This window comes from Phyllopteryx taeniolatus, chromosome 23 (assembly GCF_024500385.1).
Source record: "Phyllopteryx taeniolatus isolate TA_2022b chromosome 23, UOR_Ptae_1.2, whole genome shotgun sequence".
Taxonomy (NCBI): Eukaryota; Metazoa; Chordata; class Actinopteri; order Syngnathiformes; family Syngnathidae; genus Phyllopteryx; species Phyllopteryx taeniolatus.
Window position 1 is genome coordinate 7,385,922 of NC_084524.1, and position 24,693 is coordinate 7,410,614.

Below are 24,693 nucleotides of genomic sequence, written 5' to 3' on the forward strand. Positions count from 1 at the left end.
AGACTTTTTTAAATGAATTTTTGGAATCCGTGTTCATGACAGTGAAATATACCAATTTCAGGGGACTTTTATTTTGAAATGCCACATCAGATTTGGATGGGACCTCTTTTATTGGAGACCTGGGGTGGTGTAGTGTCCCCCAGAACTGGACTGGTGTTGTGATAACTAACATATTTTATTTAATTAATTTTTGAAATCCGTGTTCATGACATTGAAATATACCAATTTCAGTGGACTTTTATTTTGAAATGCCACATCAGATTTGAATGGTACCGTTTTTGCTGGAGACCCGGGGTGCCGTAGTGTCCCCCAGAACTGGACTGGTGTTGTGATAACTCACAGATTTTTTTAAAATATTTTTTTAAATCCGTGATCATGACAGTGAAATATACCAATTTCAAGAGTCTTTTATTTTGAAATGCCACATCAGATTTGGATGGGACCTCTGTTGTTGGAGACCTGGGGTGGTGTAGTGTCCCCCAGAACTGGACTGGTGTTGCGATAACTCATAGATTGTTTTTAAAATTAATTTTTGAAATCCGTGTCCATGACAGTGAAATATACCAATTTCAAGAGTCTTTTATTTTGAAATGCCACATCAGATTTGGATGGGACCTCTATTGTTGGAGACATGGAGTGGTGTAGTGTCCCCCAGAACTGGACTGGTATTGTGATAACTCACAGACTTTTTTAAATGAATTTTTGGAATCCGTGTTCATGACAGTGAAATATACCAATTTCAGGGGACTTTTATTTTGAAATGCCACATCAGATTTGGATGGGACCTCTTTTATTGGAGACCTGGGGTGGTGTAGTGTCCCCCAGAACTGGACTGGTGTTGTGATAACTAACAGATTTTATTTAATTAATTTTTGAAATCCGTGTTCATGACATTGAAATATACCAATTTCAGTGGACTTTTATTTTGAAATGCCACATCAGATTTGAATGGTACCGTTTTTGCTGGAGACCTGGGGTGCCGTAGTGTCACCCAGAACTGGACTGGTGTTGTGATAACTCACAGACTTTTTTAAATGAATTTTTGGAATCCGTGTTCATGACAGTGAAATATACCAATTTCAGGGGACTTTTATTTTGAAATGCCACATCAGATTTGGATGGGACCTCTTTTGTTGGAGACCTGGGGTGGTGTAGTGTCCCCCAGAACTGGACTGGTGTTGTGATAACTCACAGATTTTTTTAAAATATTTTTTTAAATCCGTGATCATGACAGTGAAATATACCAATTTCAGGAGACTTTTATTTTGAAATGCCACATCAGATTTGGATGGGACCTCTTTTGTTGGAGACCTGGGGAAGTGTAGTGTCCCCCCAGAACTGGACCGGTGTTGCGATATCTAATTAAAGATATTTAACAGATTTTTTCAGTCAGGGGTAATGACAGCAAAATATGCAGTTTTCAGAGACTTTTATTTTGAAATACAATATCATATCTTCATCAAACCTCTTTTCGTGGAGTCCTTGGTGGTCTGTCACACAGATCTGGACTTGCCTTGCGATACCAATGGGATTATGTTGGGGTGGCTTTGGCTCAGTAGGTAGAACAGGTTCGAATCCCCGCTACGACTGTCCGCATGTCGAAGTGTCCTTCGGCAAGACACTGAACCCTAATTTGCTCCCAGTGGGCCGAGCAGTGCCTTGCATGGCAGCAGTCGCCCATTGGTTTATGAATGTGTGTGTGAATGTGAGCCTTTGTAAAGCGCGTTGGGCACTGTGATGGTGTAGATAAAGTGCTATATAAGTGCAGTCCATTACCATTTATTTTTCCTAAGGTATCAAATCAAGTAAAAAAAATATGTATGTATGTAATGTATTTCAAGATTCAAATTAACTTTACTGGTTGCATTCCTAAACCGAAGAGCACTGACGTCCGTATTATTGGGAAGCTTTTATTTTGAAAGGTGGCTTCGCCGCGAGTTGGCGACCTATTACCGTAATGCCTAGTATGAACAAAATTAGGGGCGACTGCCTTGACTGCTACTTTACGAGTGGAGACTGGTTGACCGCAGTATGTTATTTCAGTCCCTCAGACAAACAAAGCTGATCATCTAGTTGTTGTTTTTATCTCATTTAATTGTTCGTATTACTATTCTGGTCCACGTCCTAACTCGTAGGTGACGGAAAGAAGAACACTTTACGCTCAGGCTTTTTCGCCGCTTCGCGAAATATTGATCCCAAACGTGTCTCTTTGTTAGCGTGCTAAGCTAAGCTAAACGAAGCTAGGCCGAATGGCTTCAACGTGCACGAGACGACTGCAACCGGACACGAAGATTGCACGAATGATATTTTAGTCCTGGGAGGTATTGATGGACTTACCGTGACGAGGATTCAGCACGTTCGGTGCAAATTCAGGAAAATGTTGTGCAGCACGTGGAAGCGCGTACGGTCCCCGAAAAAAGGTCGAGGTGCAGTCTGTTCTACGGCAAGTCCACTTGGACAAACTTCGCGTCACGAACGCGTGATGCGACATTATCACAAACAAAAAAAACAAACGAGTATCTCGCGAGAGGAATCCGGCGCGGGAGGAGTGGGTTCGATTACCGACCGAAGGTTAAATAAACTACGTACATCCAGGTTCCTAAATTGTTCTCATGTTGAATATTAAACATGATAACGTTTGTGCATACCGCTTCTCCTGTTCAGGGTCTCTGGATCCTATCCGAAAGTCGAACATCAACACGACGGAAACTGTTGCTCTCGTGCTGTCCGTTAACAGACATTTGACTGCGGTCAACCAGCCTCCAGAGTTAAAGACTGCGGTATATTTCACTGTCATGATCACGGATTAAAAAAAATCTTTAAAAACAATCTCTTAGTGATCACAACACCAGTCCAGTTCTGGGGGACACTTCACCTCCCCAGGTCTCCAACAAAAGAGGTCCCATCAAAATCTGATTTGGCATTTCAATATAAAAGACTCTTGAAATTGGTATATTTCACTGTCATGATCATGGATTTCAAAAATTCATTAAAAAAATCTGTTTGTTATCACATCACCAGTCTAGTTCTGGGGGACACTACACCACCCCAGGTCTGCAACAAAATAGGTCCCATCAAAATCTGATGTGACATTTCAAAATAAAAGACTCTTGAAATTGGTATCTTTCACTGTCATGATCATGGATTTCAAAAATTCATTAAAAAAATCTGTTTGTTATCACATCACCAGTCTAGTTCTGGGGGACACTACACCACCCCAGGTCTGCAACAAAATAGGTCCCATCAAAATCTGATGTGACATTTCAAAATAAAAGACTCTTGAAATTGGTATCTTTCACTGTCATGATCATGAATTTCGAAACTTCTTTAAAAAAAATATCTGAGTTATCACAACACCAGTCCATTTCTGGGGGACACTACACTTCCCCAGGTCTGCAACAAAAGAGAACCCATCAAAATCTGATGTGGCATTTCAAAATAAAAGACTCTTGGAAAAGGGTATATTTCACTGTCATGATCATGGATTTCAAAAATTCTTTTAAAAAAATGTTTGAGTTATCACAACACCAGTCCAGTTCTGGGGAACACTACACCACTCCAGGTCTCCAACAAAATAAAAATCTCCTGAAATTGGTATATTTCACTGTCAATACCACTGATTTAAAACATTCATTTAAAAAAAAAATTGAGTTATCGCAACACCAGTCCAGTTGTGGGGGACACTACACCACTAAAATAGGTTTGATCAAGATTTTTTTTTTAAATAGAAAACCGTCTTTCTTGTAACTATTTAAAATATACTGTTTTCCTTCCAGTTACTGATGGTGTCGTGGTTCATTTGCCTGACTTCAATGCAGCCAGCGTGGGTTTGGTTCCCACTCAGTGATGGTCTCTACAGTGTATGTGCCCTCAGGGTTTTTTCTGTCTTTTGCCCACACTCAGTATGGGGAGGCTCCAACACCCCGTGACTCAACAGGATAAGTGCTGTTGAAATGGATGGAAAAATTGTATTTAATGATAAAACAATCTGGGTTTTTTACAGATTGCAGATATATTACATCAAATGGTGATGGCAGTAATGTAGTAGCATCCTGTAATTGTCTCCTACATGTATGAGAAGGGTAAAAGGTGTTGCGATACCAACAGGATTATTTCTATTTCTTAAAAGAAGTAGTATTGACATTTTTTTATGAATGTTTTAATTCAGGCGGCACGGTGGGCGACTGGTTAGAGTGTCTGCCTTACAGTTCTGAGGACCGGGGTTCAGTCCCTGGCCCCGCCTGTGTGGAGTTTGCATGTTCTCCCCGTGCCTGCGTGGGTTTTCTCCGGGGACTCCGGTTTCCTCCCACATCCCAAAAAACATGCATTAATTGGAGACTCTAAAATTGCCCGTAGGCATGACTGTGAGTGCGAATGGTTCTTTGTTTCTATGTGCCCTGCGATTGGCTGGCAACCAGTTCAGGGTGTACCCCGCCTCCTGCCCGATGACAGCTGGGATAGGCTCCAGCACGCCCGCGACCCTAATGAGGAGAAGCGCCTCAGAAAATGGATGGATGGATGATAAATGCACACACAACATAACAAAAACACAAGATATGTTTGTGGATTTGAAAAACACGTATGTAAGTCGCAGATATATTTGTGTCAAAGATTTTGACACAAATCTCTCCCCATAGTGTTTCATGGCAGATAAAAAGAAAAAATAACTAACAAGCCTTTTTTCCAATTTAAAAAATTTTCCATTTACTGATAAAATATTTGATTTTCAGTAGCGTTGGAAATCTCTGGCACGAGGCCGATTCAATACATACAGTGGGAACTGAAAGTATTCAGACCCCTTTAAATGTTTCAGTTATATTGCAGCCATTTGCTCAAATCAAAGGGTCGGAATACTTATGGCTGTGTGATATTTCAGTTCTTCTTTTTTAATAAATCTGCAAAAATATCAACAATTCAGTTTCTTTGTCTGTCAATATGGGGTGCTGTGTGTACATTAATGAGGAGAAAAATTATGTGATTTTTGCAAATGGCTGCAATATAACACAGAGTGAAAAATTTAAGGGGGTCCGAATACTTTCCGTACCCACTGTATGTATGTATGTATCGACCAAATATATGTATAGATCACAAATTTGTTTCTGCAGATGGCATTGTGTGACAGATGTGGACTGTCATAATGTCGGACGACCCATAACGAAGGTCTCCTGTCCCGAAACTGCGGCTGATCTGATTTGATATTATCTGATCCATAAAAGCTAAAATATTGGGCTGATCATTATAATATTATTATTTATAAAAGTTTGAAGCTGTCATGAGTAGAAATGTCTGCATATATTTTGGTGATGATTGTTGACAGTTGTGGGACATGAAGCCACGTTTCTTGGGTTCATGCATGAGGCTTGCAAGGATGTGGTGCTCGCCCGGCGTGTTTGTGTCATTTTAATGATGGCGTCCTTATCCATCCCAATCCATAAATTTGCATTTTTTATTTCTTTTATTTTTGCAGCACATTAAATTTGTGATTGAACATAATTTCGGGGTACAAGCTGTTGTTCATGTGATGCAATGATATATGACAGCAATGTAAGATTTGTAAGATATGACAGCAATGTAAGATTTCTTGAGCATGCATGCATTTTGTCCAATGTTTTAGTGATGTCAATATCAAATAAGTGAATGATTGATTGAAATAGACTGTAAAAAAAAAACTGACTTTTGGTGCGAAACTGTAACGTGTATATGTGATCCTGAATAAAGTACACTGCTTAAAACAGTGTGGGTGACTTCATTTACTTGTACATCAAATCCATTTTCCCCATTAAAAAGAATTGAAAAAGAATTGTTTCCTCAGTACCAGGTAAATATTGAATTCATGTTTGACATTTTAAAAGTGTTTCAAGGAAACATTCTGATACTGTCCTTGAATTTTTACGAAAGAAAACAATGTTGACATTAACTGCCATGATCTTTGCATTGAAAAATAGCAGAACTGAAAGTTGAAAACCAACAGGTTTAAGAAGAACTTGGTAGCCTTCACGCAAAAAATGTACATTTTGCTTCCCAGCTGAAAGGAGTTTGCAGTTTAGAAGTTCACCGCAAGTGACCGCAAGCTGCAATTTTATATTGAGTTACCGTCTCGAACTCGTTACATGGAGTTGTTGTGTTTTGCCGAAATGTAAAGTAATGACACCAATGTAATGGACATGCTCTCGCCCAAAGGCACTGACCCCCAAACCCCTGACTGAGCTACATCGCTGTCTCCGCTCCCCCGCCGAGATAGACGGCCACGGGGATGCTAGATTTAACTTCGCACACGGACGCTAAATGAATTACCAGCCAGTCCCAAGTAGCTCATCAAAGCTGCGATACGGACACTGGTTTCTCACTCGGACACTAAGTCTATTAACTTTTACCCCCAGCCAGCCTGAAGTGTCTCATCAACAAAGACTTTTTTTGGGGGGACACTGGCTTGATCACCAAGAAGGTGAGGAACCCGCTGTTTGCTGGCTCTCGTTCGACCAACTTGCCGAAGACTGGCTTAGCCAGGAAGCCCCACCTCGCACCATGAGGTGGCGAGGACACATCGGACCCCTCCCCGCCGCAGGGCATCCTGCCAGCGCTCCGAGCTACCCTTTCGGGTGCCCGGGCAAACTCCGTCGGGAAGGAAGCGGGCAGCGCACGTCCGCTCCGAACATCTTGCGAATAGCGACATACGGGCTCCGGCCGCCCTGCCTGGGAAACATTTTTTTTCCCGCTCTCCTTTTTTCCCCCTTAATTTTCCGCCAAATCCACCTGTTCCCCGTGCAGACCAGACCGGCCTAACATCCAGGAAATCGACCAGCCTGCGTAAATTCTGTTCCATGCAAAGTAATTCCATCTTGTGGGCGACTGAAAGTACAGATTAGTGCATATTTGTGTTTAGATGAATTGCTATATGAATTGTCAATACACGCTCATTCCACCCTCACATCACAAGCTCAGCCTCTTCCTACCAATGTTTGGCCTTCGTTTGCTTTTTCCTGCCTTATTTCCTTGTAGATTCCCCTGGTAGAGCTCATGAAATGTTCTATAAAAATTCACTACCTGTATCATTTGTGTGTGTTTGGGTTCGACAAAAGACCTCTGGCTATCGAGAACTCATCTAATTCTAATTCCTTTTTTTTTTTTTTTTTTTTTTTTTAATTTGGAATCCATGCTCTACAATAATTTGTCAGACCTAAACCACAGACGAAGAAATATATAATAATCATTTTTAGGTCTGACAAATTATTGAAGAGCATGGATTCCAAACTATGCAGAAATTGTTGCACCATTGTCAAAATTAATGTTTGAAGACAACCTTAAAATGACATCACCTGTTCGGTGGAATACAGAGGCAGAAAAGGCCTTCTGTGACATTAAACAACATTTGGTGTCCAGTACGGCGCTGGCCCTTCCAAATTATGATAAACCATTTATTCAAATGGTCGATTGTAAAAGCTATTACATGACCGCCGTACTTACACAACAATACGGTGATAAGCTAAGACCAATAGCTTATTTTTCGACTAAATTGGACAGCGTGACGTGTGCATTACCGCATTGTGTCAGAGCAGTTGTGGCAGCCTCGATGGCAGAGGAGAGCAGTTCCACAATTGTGTTATTTCATCCATTAACTCTTAAGGTCCCACATACAGTGTCTGCTCTCCTATTGCAAACGAATATGGCGTTTTTATCACCTGCAAGACATTTATCTTGCATGGCCATCTTGCTGTCACAACCACATTTGACTGTTGAGCGATGCACAACCTTGAATCCAGCCACACTAACACCCTTACCTGATGAAGGCACGCAGCATGATTGTCAGGAATTGGCTGAACAAGCTGCTGAATTTGTCGCTTTAACCGAGGCATGCAAACTAATGATAAATAAAGATGTTACAATCTATACAGATAGCCAATATGCGTATTCCACAACAAGAACGCAATTATTGGGAAAAACAAAGTGCAAAACTACAAAATCAAATAGGGAAGGTGAGCAAAAGTCTGATAACGGAGCGGGAGCAGATGTGTAGATTCTGAAAACGCTTGCTGGTCAATGAAGAAAAAAGACACCAACCCGTTTAGTGAGAACTCAGCAGAAAGGCACACCCGCGTTGGTTATGAGATTCGATAGGTTGTTACGTAGCAACTTTGGCTACTATGGTGTTGGTTTTGTTTATGTTTAAATTAGGACCACTGTATACCCTATGCCTGTTCAAGATTTAATGGAAAAAGCACCAACGTTGTTGTCAAATGTAGAACAGACAAAAAAGAGATTTATCCTGGCAGGGGCAAAATTATCCAACATAAAACATACATCGACAACACATAGGTGTTCCTCGTGGGGTTCCTCATCAATACAAATTAGCTGACCAAGTTGCAGGAGGATTTGAGTACCTCATATGCTGGTGGTGTACGATTAATAAAAATGTTGACAGGATAAACTATATCCACTTCAATGTACAGAGATTAGGAAATTGGACTCAGAGTGGGTTGGAAGCTGTGCATGAGCAGGTTCAAGGCTACCTCTTTAATGACGTTCCAGAAGCGCATAGCTGTCGACATGCTCCTCGCAAGAGAGGGAGGTGTTTGCGGTATGTTTGGAGAACAATGTACATACATTCCAAACAATACTGCTTCAGATGGCAGCTTGACCAGAGCCATCGATGGTCTACGGACCCTATGAAGGAACACTCTGGTGTGGACACCTCCTTGTGGGACAGCTGGATGGACGTTTTTGGTAAATGCAAAACCCTAATTTCACCAATTTTGATATCAATTGCTGTTTTTGCAGCCATTCTGACATTGTGTGGATGTTGTTGTATCCCATGCATTCGGGCTTTAATCAGTAGATTAATCACCACAGCAATTAACCCCCATGGAGGAACCGTATGGAGCAGATGTATCCTTTATTGGATGTTGATAATGATGACGATGATGATGATGTTGTTTTACCTGATTTGTTTCCTGATCCAGGTGATTACGATGTTTAAACTACAACATTCATGTATGACAAGTTTACTCTGAGTGTAAATGTGTTTGTTTCATAAAAATGATTCTACAGTTAAAAATCGAAATGAAGTGACTGTAGAATGATATGAGAATTTGTGCAAATACATGATAAACAGGAGGGAAATGTTAAATACATTGTAGAAGTTATCATTTATTTGCTAAGCTTGCCTTAGTATTATGGACGATTTTGAGAAAGGAAGATGTCTCGCCTTCAAGATGACTCAGCAGGAATCATCAGAGAGAAGGGCGTCTTGACCAAGGACGTGGCAGGTGTTGGTCTCATGTCTTCACCTTGAAACCCTCCTCTTTGTGTGTTGTGTCTTGTAAATCAGAAACCTCCCTATTTCAAATAAATACAGGAGCGACGGGAGAGATTGTTTAGAGCGTGATGAGAGGCTGTAATCTGAACAATCTCCCATACGCCCTCCTCATGAGAAAAAGAAACCAGAGTCTTCATTCCTTTTGTGCATTTTTATAGGTGTTGGGTGAGATAGATCCAACAATGTCAAGTAAAATTCTTGTTAGCACACAGTTGTTGTCCGCACATGATGGGACATAGTAATCTGCCAACAAAGCCGCCATGCAGGCGATGATTAGTGACTCAGCGACGGTAACTTCATCACGCAGGCAGCTCCCCTCTGGCATTTCCGCAGCTGTGGATGTCTCATTTACTCCAGGGACATTCCGTGCTGCCGTCTTGTGCCAGTGACGAAGCTGGCATGGAGGCGATGAATATTAACTTAGTGACACGATAGCTAGCTAGCCTGGCTCATCACAGTGCCGTTAATTAACATCAACCCTCAAAGTCTGAACTCCCAAGCATCAAAGGCCCCCAAATGTGCCACCGGGAATAGGAACAATTGCTGGGACACCCGCAGACGTCGAGGGGAACTGCAAGTCGCACCGGAGGGACTCTCATTTGATGTTAACCAAGGATAAATGTCTGTTTTGATAGTTCACGAACTCTGCAGAAATATTCTAAATGTATGCCTTGATATCTGTGTCAGTGCTAACTGTACAAGTGCAAGTGCGAGGTTTTGAGAATTGTTTGTCTTGATTTGACTCCAAGCAGCATAAAAGTGATTTGAACCATAAGCAGTTGATTTGCCAAAGCTAAAATATAAACAGTCAGCCCGAGATGCTTGACCTCTCAATAAAGAGAGTACCAAGTTGAGGTTATTTTATATTAATATATGATTTTTAACCCATTTTATCAAATTTGTAGACAAGATGCAACTTAATGTGTGTGGTCTTCTCCAAGTCGTCAATCCCTCCTGCCTCTGGGGTATTTAAGTCTTAACTCCCGCCTTCTCGCTCTCTCGTTTTTTTTTTCTTCTCCTCTTGTCTTGCTGGCATCTGGCCAGCCACGGGCTGGCTTCGGCCGCCCCTCCCCCTGCCCTTTCTTTGTTTGAGCACACAGTAACCGCGGGCCTTGGGAATGGAGACCAGGCTTCCCAGCCTTTCCGTGGTCCACCGCTAGGCGATCAGAGCAGCTGGTGCAAAAGTACCAGGTACGCTTCCAGCCAAACGTGATCGCTCTGGAATTGCCAGGGAACCACAAAAAAAAGGCAGGAAGAGACATGGTCATTCCCCCCCTTTTGAGGCATGACGACCAGCCATTTTTCATCTTCTGCCTCTTTTGTTTGTTTTGCTTTTCTCTGTTTTTTTTCCTTCAACCAAATCTGCCTCAATGCTCCCTGAGACGAGCCCCGAGAGAGACCACCACCCCCCAGCTTGATCCTACGGTCGTGAGTAGACATGGCAAACTTTTGCCAGACTACAATATTAGTGCCTAATAAGTTTGGGGAAATTACGAGCTTCAGACAAAATCTCAACTTTGTCCTCTCTCTCTCTCTCTCCCATCCACACTGGAGGCAGCAAACACTCACGTTCCCAACTTTAGTCCAACACACGATGTTCTATTTCATTTATTCATGTTATTTTCTTTCTTTAGTTCGACCCCTTTTGTGTGTTTCCCTCTAGAGCCCTTGTAGATGTCATTAAATATACTATAAAATTCCACTCTTGGTTTTATTTTGTGTGTTCTGAGTTTAAGTAAACCTCCGTCATCTAGAACTAAAACATTTCATCGTGTAGCAACCTTTAGATTACGAGACTGATAAAAAGGTTTCGCTTTTCCTAAATTTATCCACATAAAAAGTGATGTGGTGCCCCTTTACTAGATAAAATTAGTTTGAGTTCAACAATTAAACTTAAAATTAATTAATTAATTAATAAAAGTACCGCAGGCGTCGCTTCCGGCTTATTCTTTTCTCCTCAATTAATTAGATTTTTGCTAAACTCATACGCTACAGCAGTGAGGCTTTTTGTAAAATAATTTTTCACTGTATATGTTTGTATTTACTTTAATCCTACGCTATAAAGCACGGTTCTTGCTTCGCGGTTCTGCTATATTGCAGAGTTTTATAACAGGTGTTAACCTATTAGATGTTTACCGAGAAACAGTTCATGCACCAAGGATGATCGTATTCTCGGCACCTTAAAGAAAGCCCGCAGCTGCAGGCGAACTAATATGAGCTTTGCAAAGACTGTGTCAGGGGAGCAAAGTGCGAGGACAGCCCGCAGGGCGACTGGCTGCACGGACGAGGCAAGCTGCAAGAAGAGGACACTGGAAATTATTTCATGTTTTGTCTGTTACCGTCTGTGTGTATTTTTCAGTTACATGAACTATCTTATCCATCCATTTTCAACACCGCTTATCCTGGTTAGGGTCGCGGGGCGCTGGAGCCTATCCCAGCAGACTTCGGGCGAAAGGCGGACTACACCCTGAACTGGTCGCTAGTCAGTCGCAGGGCACATATAGACACGGACAACCATTCGCACCCACATTCACACCGTCACTGAGTAGGAACTGAACCCACGCTGACCGCACCAAAGTCAGGCGAGTGTACCACTACACCATCAGTGACCTGCTTGGGAATGTCCTTGGATAACACAAACAATGGCTTGCTGCTATTCATAGGACTGTTTGTTTTTATGTTGTGTGTGCATTTATCCAGACTTATCATTTGGGGACTTACCATTCCGGGCTTCGCTGGGAACAACCCAACGACAATCGGTAGGAAACGGAGCGCGCGCAATTCGTGAAGCATCTGGCGCAGAGGTTAAGTGTGCCTCGCGCAACCCAAGTTTGGCGTGAGTTGCGCTTGCTAGTGCTCGCCAGAGGTGGGAGTAAGTCGCGTGAGTGGCAAGTCGAGTCCTTACTAAATCTCAAGCAAGTCGTTAAGAGTCAAGTTATTAGACAAGCAAGTCAAAAGTCCCACTTGAGTCCGGCTGGAGTGACGCCTCCCTTGAGCACGGTCTACGAGGTGATCGTGGCTCGCCACTGCGGCATGCGCGTCTTCGCCCTGTCGCTGATCACCGACCGGGCGGTGATGGACTACACAGCGAGGAGAAGGCCAACCATGAGGAGGTCCTGCAGAGGACGGAGCAGGATGGAGCACAACAACAGCGACGCCTGAGCCATCTTTCCTTCTCCCAAAGGTCAAACTCGCATTCCGGTCCGTTCCGTTCCTCCTCCTCGTAATTCATTTGTAAGTTAACAACTGATTAACGTCAACAAATGTGATTGAGTTCAACTGTTTTCTTTCTAATGTTCATCAAAGTTATTTATTACGACACACTCTGTGACATTGATCGGCTTTCATAATGCGTGTAAACAGGATGTTCTTCTTCAGAGTTACAAAAGTGTTTTTTGTTCCACCATAAAAAAAAGCTACTAAACATGTCACGGTTATACTTGGTGCTCCCAAAAATGGCGAGCAGTTTGGCACAGGAAGCATAGCTGGAAGCCGTGTCTACACCTCACGCCTGCAACTACTCTGTTCGTCTCGGGCTTGGCTTGACGCACAATAACGCAAATGTGCAAAAAGGTGAATATGGGAACCCCACGCGGGTCCGCACGAGATGGCGGTGAGGTTACAAAACGCTAAACTAACAGGTGTCAAACTCAAGGACTGGGGCCCACATATGCCTGCCGCATCACTTTATGCGGCCCACTAAATTAAAAAGTGTGTCTACTTCATGTTTCTGTATCAATGGGTTGGTTCTTTTCTTTTACCAAAATTGCACTTTTTCTGTACTCTTCATTTTTCCTTACACGAAATACCCTCTTAACTAAAATGGAACAGTCGTTTTACACTTAAATATTTACATACCATAATTTTCCATGACTTCTGATTTTAAAATTAATTTGTTGTTAACAATATACACCACTTGAGAAAAATTAGGGCTGTTGGGCTTTTAAAGGGGAAATTTTCAGGACGAACCTAAAATACATTATGATCTTTAAACCCCGGTGAACTTCATTTGACCTTTACTGAACATTTTTGTCCAACTGTTCAATGATTCAGTCCTTTTTGCACAACTTGCCGGCAACATCACAACATGTGTTAATACATTTCCTGGTTCAATTAAAATATGTATTTTAACAAAGCTTGATGTTACGCTGGTAACATTTTGACATCATAAGTCCCAAACACCCCCTAACAATTCATCAACAGTACCTTGCCATTTCAAGTGTCACACAGAAGTCATCAGCAGGTTGCAACTGGAAGAGTCACAGAAAGGCATAGGAGTGTATATGCTTGGAAAGTTCCATGAATCAAACACATTGTGAATTTTTGTTGTTCAGCTCCTTGTTAGAGAACAGCAATTTGTGCAAAAAGTACTGATATATTGACCAACTGAACAGTCTTAAGTTTAGAAAAGGTCAAATAAAGTTCACCGTCAAAGGTTATGGTGCTTTTAGGCTTCATCCTGAATTGATGACGTCACGGCATCTGAAGGCATCAGGTAGGCTGCCTGCTGGGGTCTAGGCGAACACGGTGAGGGAGAGCCACTGCAGGAAACAGGAAGCGGCGACACGTGAGCAACAGGAAGTGAGCGAGCGGTTAGCACATTTCCTGTTACCTGGGAGACGTTGAGTGCGATGACGCCGTCTGCGTCCGTGTCCATGATCTTGAATGTTTCTGTCGAAGCAACGAGCGCAGCGAGGTCAGTGCGGGATGGCGGCGGGGGGGGGGGCGGAGTCACGGACAACACTCACTGAACGTGGACTCCAGGCGGACGAGACATGTGACGAAGTTGTCAAAGTCGACGGCCATGTCTTCCTCGGCGTATCGCAGGATGATGAGCTGGAACAGGTGATTGGTCAGCTTGAAGCCTGCCGCGAGGAGGCAAAGGTTAGCGCGCGCGTGACGACTAAACGCGCACGCGGCCAGGCATCACACCTGCGGACTCCAGCGCCTTCCTCATCTCGTAGGAGCTCATGCTTCCCGACTTGTCCAGGTCATAGTTCCTGAATATGGTCTGTCGACGAGCAGGAGAGTGCATTTGATTCCACAGTGAGCCGTGCGTGCGTGCGTGTGTGAGAACATTTACCATGTAGCGTTGAATCTTCTCCCACAGCACGTTGAACTCGACCAAGCCCAGCTTGCCACTGCCGTCCGACTGCGACGACGTTGAGGAAAGCAGCAGAACTCGGGGACTCGAGCCACATGACTCGGCCTCAAAACTCAAAAGGAGACGGCAGCGTCCCCGAGCAAAGATGGCGGCAAGGATACGTCCATGAGGTTGATCATGCTGCGACACGCCTCTTTGGCTGAAGCCGTCCGTCTTGAGGTCTTTTTCTGTTGCCACGGAAACCATGTTTAGGTCCATGCGCGTGAGCCGAAGGAGCGTCGATAATGTACTTACGCTCGCCGATGATGCGGTTCAGGATGGTCTGCAGCTCGTTGATGCTGATCTCCATGTCCTCCACGGCGCAGGCACACACGAGACAACGGTAACGTCAAAGGTCAGACAGGAAGCTGAAGCAAGAAGGAGCATATGCGCTTACCGGACCAGCCAGCTGTCGGAAGAGACTCTTGAAGCCGGCGTCAATCTGACTCTCGTCCAAATAGTTCTGCAAGGACAAGAAAAGCCTTGATGCTGAGATGGCAGCGCCACGAGGAACCGACGAGTGTTGAGTTCTCCCACTGGTGGACCAACAAGGCCTTCTCTGCTTGCCTCAACAATAAGTATGGATGTGGATGATGGATTTTTTTGTCCAGTCAGGTTTCAGCCTTTACGTTTTGCTATGTCAAATGAATCTGCCCAAGGCCTTTAGAGGGACAAAGACATCAGACATTTTCTGTCTTCTGATTGGATGGTCAGAGCAAAGCTTGTTGCAGCCAAGTTCGACTAACAAAACACATCTGTTTCCAATTATACATTTAATAATTAGCATCTGTGACATGTTTTTGTCACGTTATCAGAGAAATACTGATTCTGAACTGCTCCAGATGATGTGTGTGGCACCGTTATATTGCGTTTCCATAATTGCAACGTGATACTGGTGATATTAAGAGGTGGTTTGAGTTGGTAAATCCCCATTGCACGCCCAGATACCAAATGCACGGCCCGCCGCTGCGCTCTCCTCACCTCGATCGGAAGCTCCGCCACCACGTCGTCATCCAGCTCCCTGACACGCAAAGACTTCATGTGAGCGAGCGGCCACGTTTGCGAGGGCGCGACAAAGCGTTACTCACTCGGAGTCGGCGGGCTTCTCGGAGAAAACCCGCAGGATGAAGTCGGCCTCCTTGTGCGGCTTAAAGGTGGACGGCACGATGACGTACTCGCCGGCCGGGAGACGCAGACGCGTGCTGACCTCCCTCGACTTGATGAAGCATTCGGAGCGAGCGCTAATAGCGTGCGTCTGGAAGAAGTTCTGCTTTAAGTGGACCCCCGTCTGCCCTTTAGCCTGAGAGGGAAGTCGTTTACCACCACCATTCTGCCTTGAAGGTAAAGAACCCGATTGGAAAGCTCATACCTCGTCGGGAACCTGCAAATAGAGGAATCGATGAGATGACAGAGCAGGAAGTACGCACGGGAGCTTTGCGGGAGAACACCGACCTCGTAGACGGCGAAGCCGATGGTCTCCATGTTTTTGCCTTCCCGCCGCTTCTTCCTGTGGTCCTTCTGCATGAGCGACACAAGGAAGCTGCAATCCGAAGTGCCGGGCACGTCGGGGTGCCGCAGCAGCAACTTGAACTGCGGATTCAGCCAAAAGGTCGCTGGACAGGAGAGGTCAAAAGTCAAGGTCGCTTTTTGAACCCCCGCACTCCCCGAGCCTTTTCCTACCAGGATTGTTCCGGCAGCCTCCGGCCGTGCTGCCCCGTCTCCACTCGCCGGGATACAGCGACGAGCTCCATGTCGTCATCTGGCTGTTCTGGAGGGCGTCGGCTGTCAGGTTACAGATTTCCAAACTGTTGAACTCACGCAGGAAGTCGCTGAAGGACAACCTGTGGCGGGGGCGGGGCCATGAGAAACGACCGCATTTCATGGCAGCAAACAGAAGCGGACTCACCAGAATTCACCGTCCTCGCTGCGGTTTTGTAGCCGAGCGCGGACGTCAGGGTCCACGCTGTCCCATTCTCGAGAACTGTACGGAAAAATGGAATGGAATGGAATCCACCAGCAGGGAAAACTTTGGAAGTTCTGCTTACATAATCCATCCATCCATCCATTTTCTACCGCTTATCTGAGGTCGGGTCGTGGGGGCAGTAGCTTTAGCAGGGACGCCCAGACTTCCCTCTCCCAAGCCACTTCATCCAGCTCTTCTGGGGGGATCCCGAGGCATTCCCAGGCCAGCCGAAAGACGTAGTCTCTCCAGCGTGTCCTGGGTCGGCCCTGGGGTCTCCTCCCGGTGGGATGTGCCCGGAACACCTGACCAGGGAGGCGTCCGGGAGGTATCCGACTCAGATCCTCCGAGCCAACTCATCTGGCTCCTCTCAATGCGGAGGAGCAGCGGCTCGACTCTGAGCCCCATCCGGATGACCGAGCTTCTCACCCTATCTCTAAGGGAGAGCCCGGACACCCTGCAGAGGAAACTCATTTCGGCCGCTTGTATCCGGGCCGGGATCTTGTTCTTTCGACCCACAGCTCGTGACCATAGGTGAGGGTAGGAACGTAGGTCGACCGGTAAATATAGAGCTTCGCCTTTCAGCTTAGCTCCTTCTATACCACAACGGACCAATAAAAAGTCTGCATCACTGCGGACGTTGCACCCATCCGCCTGTCGATCTCCGATTCCAGTCTTCTCTCACTCGTGAACAAGACCCCAAGATACTTGAACTCCTCGACTTGGGGCAAGATCTCATCCCCGATTCGGAGAGGGCACGCCACCCTTTTCCGACTGAGGACCATGGTCTCAGATTTGGAGATGCTGATTCTCATCCCAGCCGCTTCACACTCGGCTGCAAACTGCTCCAGTGAGAGTTGGAGATCACGGCTTGATGAAGCCAACAGAACCACATCATCCCCCAGAACATGAGCAAAGTTCTGTCGGTGGTGGTAGTTGAAACTCCTTCTGACAGGGGATTCCCAGCAGACCTTCACTATACGTTTGGGCCTGCCACGTCGGACCGGCATCTTCCCACACCATCGGCGCCAACTCACCACCAGGTGGTGATCAGTTGACAGCTCCGCCCCTCTCTTCACCCGAGTGTCCAAGACATGCGGCCGCAAGTCCGATGACACGACCAGAAAGTCGATCATCGAACTGCGACCTAGGATGTCCCGGTGGCAAGTGCACGTGTGGACACCCTTATGCTTGAACATGGTGTTCGTTATGGACAATCCGTGATGAGCACAGAAGTCCAATAACAGAACACCGCTCGGGTTCTGATCGGGGGGCCCGTTCCTCCCAATCACGCCCTTCCAGGTCTCACTGTCATTCCCCACGTGAGCATTGAAGTCCCACCCCATTGAGTCCAACCCCTCTCGAGAGGACTGGTACCAGAGCCCAAGCTGTGTGTGGAGGCGAGTCCGACTCTATCTTGTCGGAACTTCTCGACCTCACACACTAGCTCGGGCTCCTTCCCTGCTAGAGATGTGACATTCCACGTCCCTAGAGCCAGCTTCTGTAGCCGGAGATCAGATCGCCAAGGACCCTGATGGCCCCTCCCACAGGTGGTGAGCCCATGGGAAGGGATACATAATCATATTACGTAATACAGAGCCCTTGAACTCCCCCATTCCCAGACTCTCAGTTGAGCGTGAGGCTTTGCATGTTTACACGTGGCATCACGTTTTCCAACACGAGAGGTGTGTGTCTCACTTGTCGCTCCAAGCGCCGGTCCACTCTACCTGCCCCCACGGGTTTCTGATGCGGACCAGCTTGGTCAGGTTTCCACAGAAGACCACCTAAGGGACACGGTGGATCGTGGTCAGATCGGACAGAGAGACACACCGCCACCGTGACGCTCTCTCACCTCATCCAAGCCCGTGACGGAGTAGGCGTGGCCCTTGACCAGCTTCTTCAAGTTGACCGCCTCCCTGTCTTCGGAGTTGGTGGCCTGACGTAAAAAACAACAGAGGTGGGAGGAGGTCACATATGTGCAAGTCAGAAGTCTAAACCTTCAAGTCTCAGGCAAGTCACAAGTCACTGTGGCAAAAAGCTAGTAAGGTAGTAAACTTGAGTCCCCACTAAATTTCAAGCAAGTCAAGCCATTACAGTGAATCCCCGGTATTCGTGGACTGAAGGTACAAATTAATTGACACCCTCAAAAAGGTTTGTAATTGCCTACAGATGCCACAAAGTGGTGGCAAAGCATTACTTACGTCAAACTAAAACTCCTAAAATCACTTCAACATAATGGCTTGGCATCAAGATGCCACCAAAGCAATACTGTTATTACAGTGTATAAAATTAAATGTTAACTATTGATATTTCAATACGTATCATTACAGTAACAGCATTACATATACTGGTTACAATAAACACTTTAAAAATACATACACTGGTTTAGTGGTGACCTGTATCCCAAACCTTTAGAAATGTTATAATTATCAGATTTCGCAAATGTACATTAATGTTTGTGCAAATGGGTGAACAAGAAGTTGATGAAGTTAAGTCAATTTACTGGCAGTAGATTACAGGCAGACCTGCCACATCCAATATGGCAACCACACTGCCTTATCGCAGCACGAGGCCAACCAGCGCAGGGCAGCGTCCACGAATACGCGTCGACGTTCTTACTCACGTTAATGGAGCAGCCGAGCAGCGAGCCTCTCTCGATGGCGCGGCCCATGATGCTGAAGAGGTCGGAGGGCGCCTTGCTCAACTTGAACATTTCCGTCACGCCGCCCGTGAAGTCCTCGAAGGCTTCGGACGTGCTGCCCCCCCACAGCGCCTCGTAGCAGCCGTTCAACCTGAGGCGGGCGGAGTCCACACGTGACCTTAGCGGAGCCCGACTCCGACCCGGACGGCGACTCGGCGCTCCCCTTACTTGGCGTAGGCCTTCTCCATCAGCGCGCTCCAGAACTCGCCGCCCTCCGCCGACTGGACGAAGAACAGCTTGCCCTTCTTCACGGGAAGACGGTCGTCGATCACCACCTCCACCCACTCGCCGAACTGCCAGAACTGTGAACACAGGATGCCGTGAGGCGCTCGTCACCATGGCAACGCAAGATAAACAACATCCTCTGTCCTGCCTTCGCCCCCTGCTGGTCTGCTTCTTCATCTTTGCTTTTAGGCTTGACCCGTTTCTACAGCTTCTACTCTGGTGATGCCACAAGATGACAGAAGATGGCGCCAAAGCGAGACTTTAATATTAGGGTTTGGGCCTGAGCACAAAAATAACACACAAATCTGCGAATAACAAGTATGTGTGGGAACACTGTACTCTTCCCTAGCTTAGCTTTGGGAAATTAAAAGCTCTGTTCCGACAGTGACGGTGTAAATCGGTCATCCCTGCATCAGTCACTTTACTTGCGAATCACTTGACGCGCAGCACTTCTAGCTACCGATGATGGATCATGATTGAAATACATGTACTTAATCAAGTGGTGGTAAACTAATGCTTGGCATTTAGGGGTACACATGGTAGTTTGAATGAATTGGCATGAGTGTACTTGGGAATAGTCTTCCAATGTTGGGGTTCCAGACCCAAAAACCACACAAGAATCACCTGGAAGTGGAAGATTCCCGCGTATCCCTGCTCAAAGCTCTGTCCGTGCGGGACCACTCGGTGCAGGAGGGTGTCGTTTAAGGTCAGCGAGGCGATGGCCGCCAGCAGCCAGCAGTCCCCTGCACACGGGTACAATGTCACAAGACTGGGCTCCGGATGGAAAAGCCTTTGAACATTTACTGTACGTGATATCCAACTCAAGATCCATGTACTTGTCCTCACTAGTAAGAAAATTCTGCACACTCATAGAACGACTTGGACACACTAGTACAACCCCAATTCCAATGAAGTTGGAACGTTGTGTTAAAAACAGAATACAATAATTTGTAAATCATGTTCAACCTAAATTTAATTGAATACACTACAAAGACAAGCTGTTTAATGCTCAAACTGATCAACTTTATTGTTTTTAGCAAATAATTATTAACTTAGAATTTGATGGCCGCAACACGTTCCAAAAAAGCTGGGACAGGGTCGTGTTTACCACTGGGTTACATCACCTTTTCTTTGAACAACATTCAATAAACGTTTGGGAACTGAGGACACGAATTGTTGAAGCTTTGAAGGTGGAATTCTTTCCCATTCCTGCTTGATGTACAGCTTCAGCTGTTCAACAGTTCGGGGTCTCCGTTGTCGTATTTTACGCTTCATAATGCGGCAACATTTTCAATGGGAGACAGGTCTGGAGTCAGGCAGGCTAGTCTCGTACCCGCACTCTTTTAGTACGAAGCCACGCTGTTATAACACATGCAGAATGTGGCTTGGCATGGTCTTGCTGCAATAAGCAGGGACATCTCTGACAAAGATGTTGCTTGGATGACTGCATATGTTGCTCCAAAACCTCTATGTACCTTTTAGCATTAATGGTGCCTTCAGAGATGTGTAAGGTACCCATGCCATTGGTACTAACACGGCCCCATACCATTACAGATGTGGGCTTTTGAACTATGCGTCCATAACAGTCTGGATGGTTCTTTTCCTCTTGGCCCGGAGGACACGACGTCCACAATTTCCAAAAACAATTTGAAATGTGCACTCGTCGGACCACAGAACACTTTTCCACTTTTCATCAGTCCATCTTAGATGAGCTCGGGCCCAGAGAAGCCGGCGGCGTTTCTGAGTGTTGTTGATAAATGGCTTTTGCTTTGCATAGTAGAGTTTTAACTTGCACCTACGTATGTAGCGCCGAACTGTATTTACTGACATTGGTGACATCGTTTCCACATTAATGTCGGTTTTTGATGCATTGCCGCCTGAGGGATCGAAGGTCACGGGCATTCAATGTTGGTTTTCGGCCTTGCCGCTTACATGCAGTGATTTCTCCAGATTCTCTGAACCTTTTGATGATATTATGGACCGTAGATGATGAACTTCCTAAATTCCTTGCAATTGTACGTTGAGGAACATTGTCCTGAAACTGAACCTCGCCCCATCTTTGCTTGTGAATGACTGAGCAATTCAGGGAAGCTCCTTTTCTACCCAATCATGGCACCCACCTGTTCCCAATTCGCCTGCTCACCTGTGGGATGTTCCAAACACGTGTTTGATGAGCGTTCCTCAACTTTCTCAGTCTTTTTTGACACCCACCTGTCCCAGCTTTTTTGGAATGTGTTGCAGCCTTAAATTCAAAGTTAAATTATTATTTGCTGAAAACAATCAAGTTGATCAGTTTGAACATGAAATAGCTTGTCTTTGTAGTGTATTCAATTAAATATAGGTTGAACATGTTTTGCAAATCATTGCATTCTGTTTTTTATTTATGTTTAACACAACGTCCCAACTTCATTGGAATTGGGGTTGTAGAACGACTGTGTCAAACTAAAAAGTTATTTTTCTCTTCCACTACTAGTGCCACTTTTGACCTACTAGCATAACTAAGGATATCGATTAAATCCCCCTTAGGTCGTTTGAGCATTTATTCAGATCCAGCTTGAGCTTTATGTACTAGTACACTCTATGTCCTCAATTCAGCGCACTAGTAGAACAACTAGAATGTCTATGTCTTACTTGTAACGGTCTTCTAGTACAACCTTATATCAAGGATATTGAATAAATGTTCAAATAACTTTCCATACGCTACTAGTATGCAATTTATTCACACAACTAGTCAAGGTAAGTAGCAGGGCATTTCTGCACACTAGTAGGAAAACAATGACATGCTAGTTCAACAACTACTGTACAGTATATGTGACCAGTGAGGCACAGCGCAACTGTGCACTATGCACTTTCTATAGACTGTGAGGGGAGAGGTATGTACTTTGCCGCCACCTAGTGGTGTGGAATGCACATTGTGCATGTCTTGCATGTTTGTGTGCCCGAATTCTCAACATTCGGCGCTCACCCAGCGCTCCCTGGCAGATGTCAGTACGCGTCGCTCCCTCCACGATGAAGGCAGGACGCTTGCACAACTCCTGCACACACACACACACACACACACACACACGCGTTGTGGGAAAGCAACGCGGGACGCGGCATCACGGCTGCATCGGAGCATGCGTGTCACGCTTACACGCAACACGACGAGCGCGCTACTGAAGCGGTTCTCAGAGTGTGGCCTCCCTCTTGTCGTACAGGATGTGAAAAAGCACTGAATCAAATGTTCAATTCGTGCACAAGTACAATTCAGTTGTATTTCACTTTGAAGTGCAAAACTGTTGCATTTCATCTTTTAGAACTCAGTTCAGTTAAGTTAAATTGCTATTTAACTTCTGTGCAATACGTTTTCATTAAGTCATTTAAATACAGTTTTTCATTTTTCTACATTGTAGGCTAGTGTTAATGATGAAGATTCTGACAGTATAATAACTGTGATCATGGTATCAAATGAAATATTTTTAAAAATATTTCATTTTGAAATCCACGCACGACATGAGGAGGAGAGTCACTTTGACTGTGCTGACGAGTCAAAAAACAAACAAACAAACAAACAAACAAACAAAACCATCTCATACCACTGCTGGAAAATGTTAACAATTTCGAAACGATGACTTTTTAAAACCACAATATGCCATGAAACCAGTAACTGGCCCATGCCGAGTTACCTTGGTTCACAATAATAACAAATATAGTTCTTAGGGATAAAACCTCTGCCAGTTTTTTCAGAACCACTGAGGCCTACTACGCCACAAGTATAAGGTTGGTCGTGATGGTGATACTCGGAGAGCTCCAAGTATTTTTGGAGTTGGTACTTTGTGAATCAAGTTTGACAGCCGTTGCACTGGAGGGAAGAGCAGACTTTGAGAATCACTGTCTCAGAAGCACGCGGAGATACTTTCCGTTTTGCCGCGTCTCACCGCGGGCCTCATCCAGCGCACGCCGTCCGTCTTGGACGACTTGGGTCCGAGCTTGTTGAAGCCCAGGGAGGACGGGGCGCAGGGGAACAGGCTGTCCTCAAAGAGCTTCCCGCTCTGGAGGCATCGCGCCCGCAAGCTCTCGTAGTCCTGATCCAGGTACTTGATGGCGTTGTCGTTCCGGCCCAGACCTTCCCGGCGGTCCTTGCGACTACGCAGCTTCGCCGCCACACCCGTGGCACATATGGGCTCCGTCATCTCGACGATCTCGGGATCGATGGAATGTTACGCCGCCCCTGGAAGTAACCGAGAAAAGACGATTTAGGTAAAAGACCCGCCCCAGTCGGGGATTTGTCAGCAGCGGGCTCAGAAGCAAATTTCCTGGACGACAGCGGCTGTCTATCGCACGCCGGGTTCCCGAGCTCCTGTGCCAACCGACGCCCGAGCTTATCGCGGCCCACGCGTGACTATGCAAACAAATAAGCCTTCCTGCTTTATCAGACACACGCACACGCTCTCACGCAACTGATCGCAATACTCAGTGTTCCATTACACTCATCATGTTTCAATACACAGAAAGCACGACGACACGCACGGTTGCAGAGATAAAAGGTCAGAGGTCAACTGACTTTCGGCGGCCGCTGTCGACGGTCCGGGGACGAGCGAAAGCAGCTGCGCCCTGCCGGGGTCGCGTGACGACGTTCCTCACCCACCCGACCTCACTTCAAATGTTTTTTGAAAAAGAAAAAAAAAGTGTCGGACGTCAAGGAAAGCTTAGCGAGTGAAAGAGTGCGGAATTGTTACCTGCGCGCGTGCACGTTTCCTCTCGTTCCGAAGACAAAAACGTGTGTGAAGATAGACGAGGAGCACACGTCCTTCTACCTTCTTTTTCTCCTTCTTTTGCCTTCTTCCTCCTCCCTTTCGTGCCCTTTTTTATCTTTTTGCCTTCTTCTCCAGGGGCGGAGCCAGAGGGGAGGCCGGTGGAGCACTGGACCCCCCCTGAAATCTCAAGCTAAAGTTAACACGAAGTTACATCTCAAGGCGGTAAAAACGCAAACTTCTCAGTGTTTCCATAAGTGTGCCAGTCTCTCTCACCCACAAACACGGGCACATGGTCAAGTTACATCGCACGCCACTTTATGCTTTCAACAGTGCATAAAAGCTTTTGTATTCCTGGGCTTTTTTTTGGGTGAAATTAATTTCAGTTGCTGAAGAATGTGAACAATTTGGGTTGTGACTAAATGACTCATTTCAATTTTGGGTCTTGAGGCAAAACCAGTTGGGAAAGTTTGAATATGAAACTTATATCTAAAGTGGTCTATCTACCCTCAACTGCCTGGTGAGCCTACAGTATTGTGCTGTTTAACAAGTAGAAACAGTATATACAGTATACGACCATTTCTTGGAGCTGAATTTGCCTCAATTTGTTACTCTACA

The 24,693-nt window shown here is 45.6% G+C and overlaps 3 protein-coding genes across 13 annotated transcripts in view; 1 reads left to right on the forward strand and 2 right to left on the reverse strand.

Annotated features, from left to right (window-relative positions):
• Positions 1 to 24,693, forward strand: part of LOC133472529 (gastrula zinc finger protein XlCGF57.1-like) — a 200,021-nt gene that overhangs the window by 91,546 nt on the left and 83,782 nt on the right. The gene's annotated exons all lie outside the window — the stretch shown is intronic.
• Positions 1 to 24,693, reverse strand: part of LOC133472567 (zinc finger protein OZF-like) — a 284,984-nt gene that overhangs the window by 68,579 nt on the left and 191,712 nt on the right. Inside the window, exon 1 of one of the 11 annotated variants that reach the window (XM_061763607.1) lies at positions 2,338 to 2,502. The exons of 9 other annotated variants lie outside the window; for them this stretch is intronic. Coding sequence is in view for 1 of the 2 variants with exons in the window: in XM_061763621.1 (XP_061619605.1) it covers positions 2,338 to 2,491 (154 nt within the window). In the remaining variant the exon portion in view is untranslated. Of the gene's footprint in view, positions 1 to 2,337; positions 2,508 to 24,693 lie in introns of those variants that run through there. One more of the 11 variants, XM_061763621.1, reaches the window with a different exon arrangement.
• On the reverse strand, positions 9,446 to 24,380 carry LOC133472538 (calpain-1 catalytic subunit-like). The gene is given in 24 exon segments (XM_061763497.1): positions 9,446 to 10,588; positions 10,671 to 13,854; positions 13,926 to 13,984; positions 14,062 to 14,178; positions 14,246 to 14,324; positions 14,397 to 14,465; positions 14,579 to 14,614; positions 14,616 to 14,644; positions 14,712 to 14,769; positions 14,854 to 14,919; positions 15,438 to 15,477; positions 15,545 to 15,756; positions 15,826 to 15,837; positions 15,909 to 16,069; positions 16,137 to 16,297; positions 16,363 to 16,437; positions 18,115 to 18,200; positions 18,269 to 18,352; positions 19,040 to 19,208; positions 19,286 to 19,419; positions 19,967 to 20,085; positions 22,308 to 22,377; positions 23,260 to 23,552; positions 24,061 to 24,380. Coding segments are annotated over 22 exon segments (2,118 nt in total). The 5' UTR covers positions 23,515 to 23,552; positions 24,061 to 24,380; the 3' UTR covers positions 9,446 to 10,588; positions 10,671 to 13,827.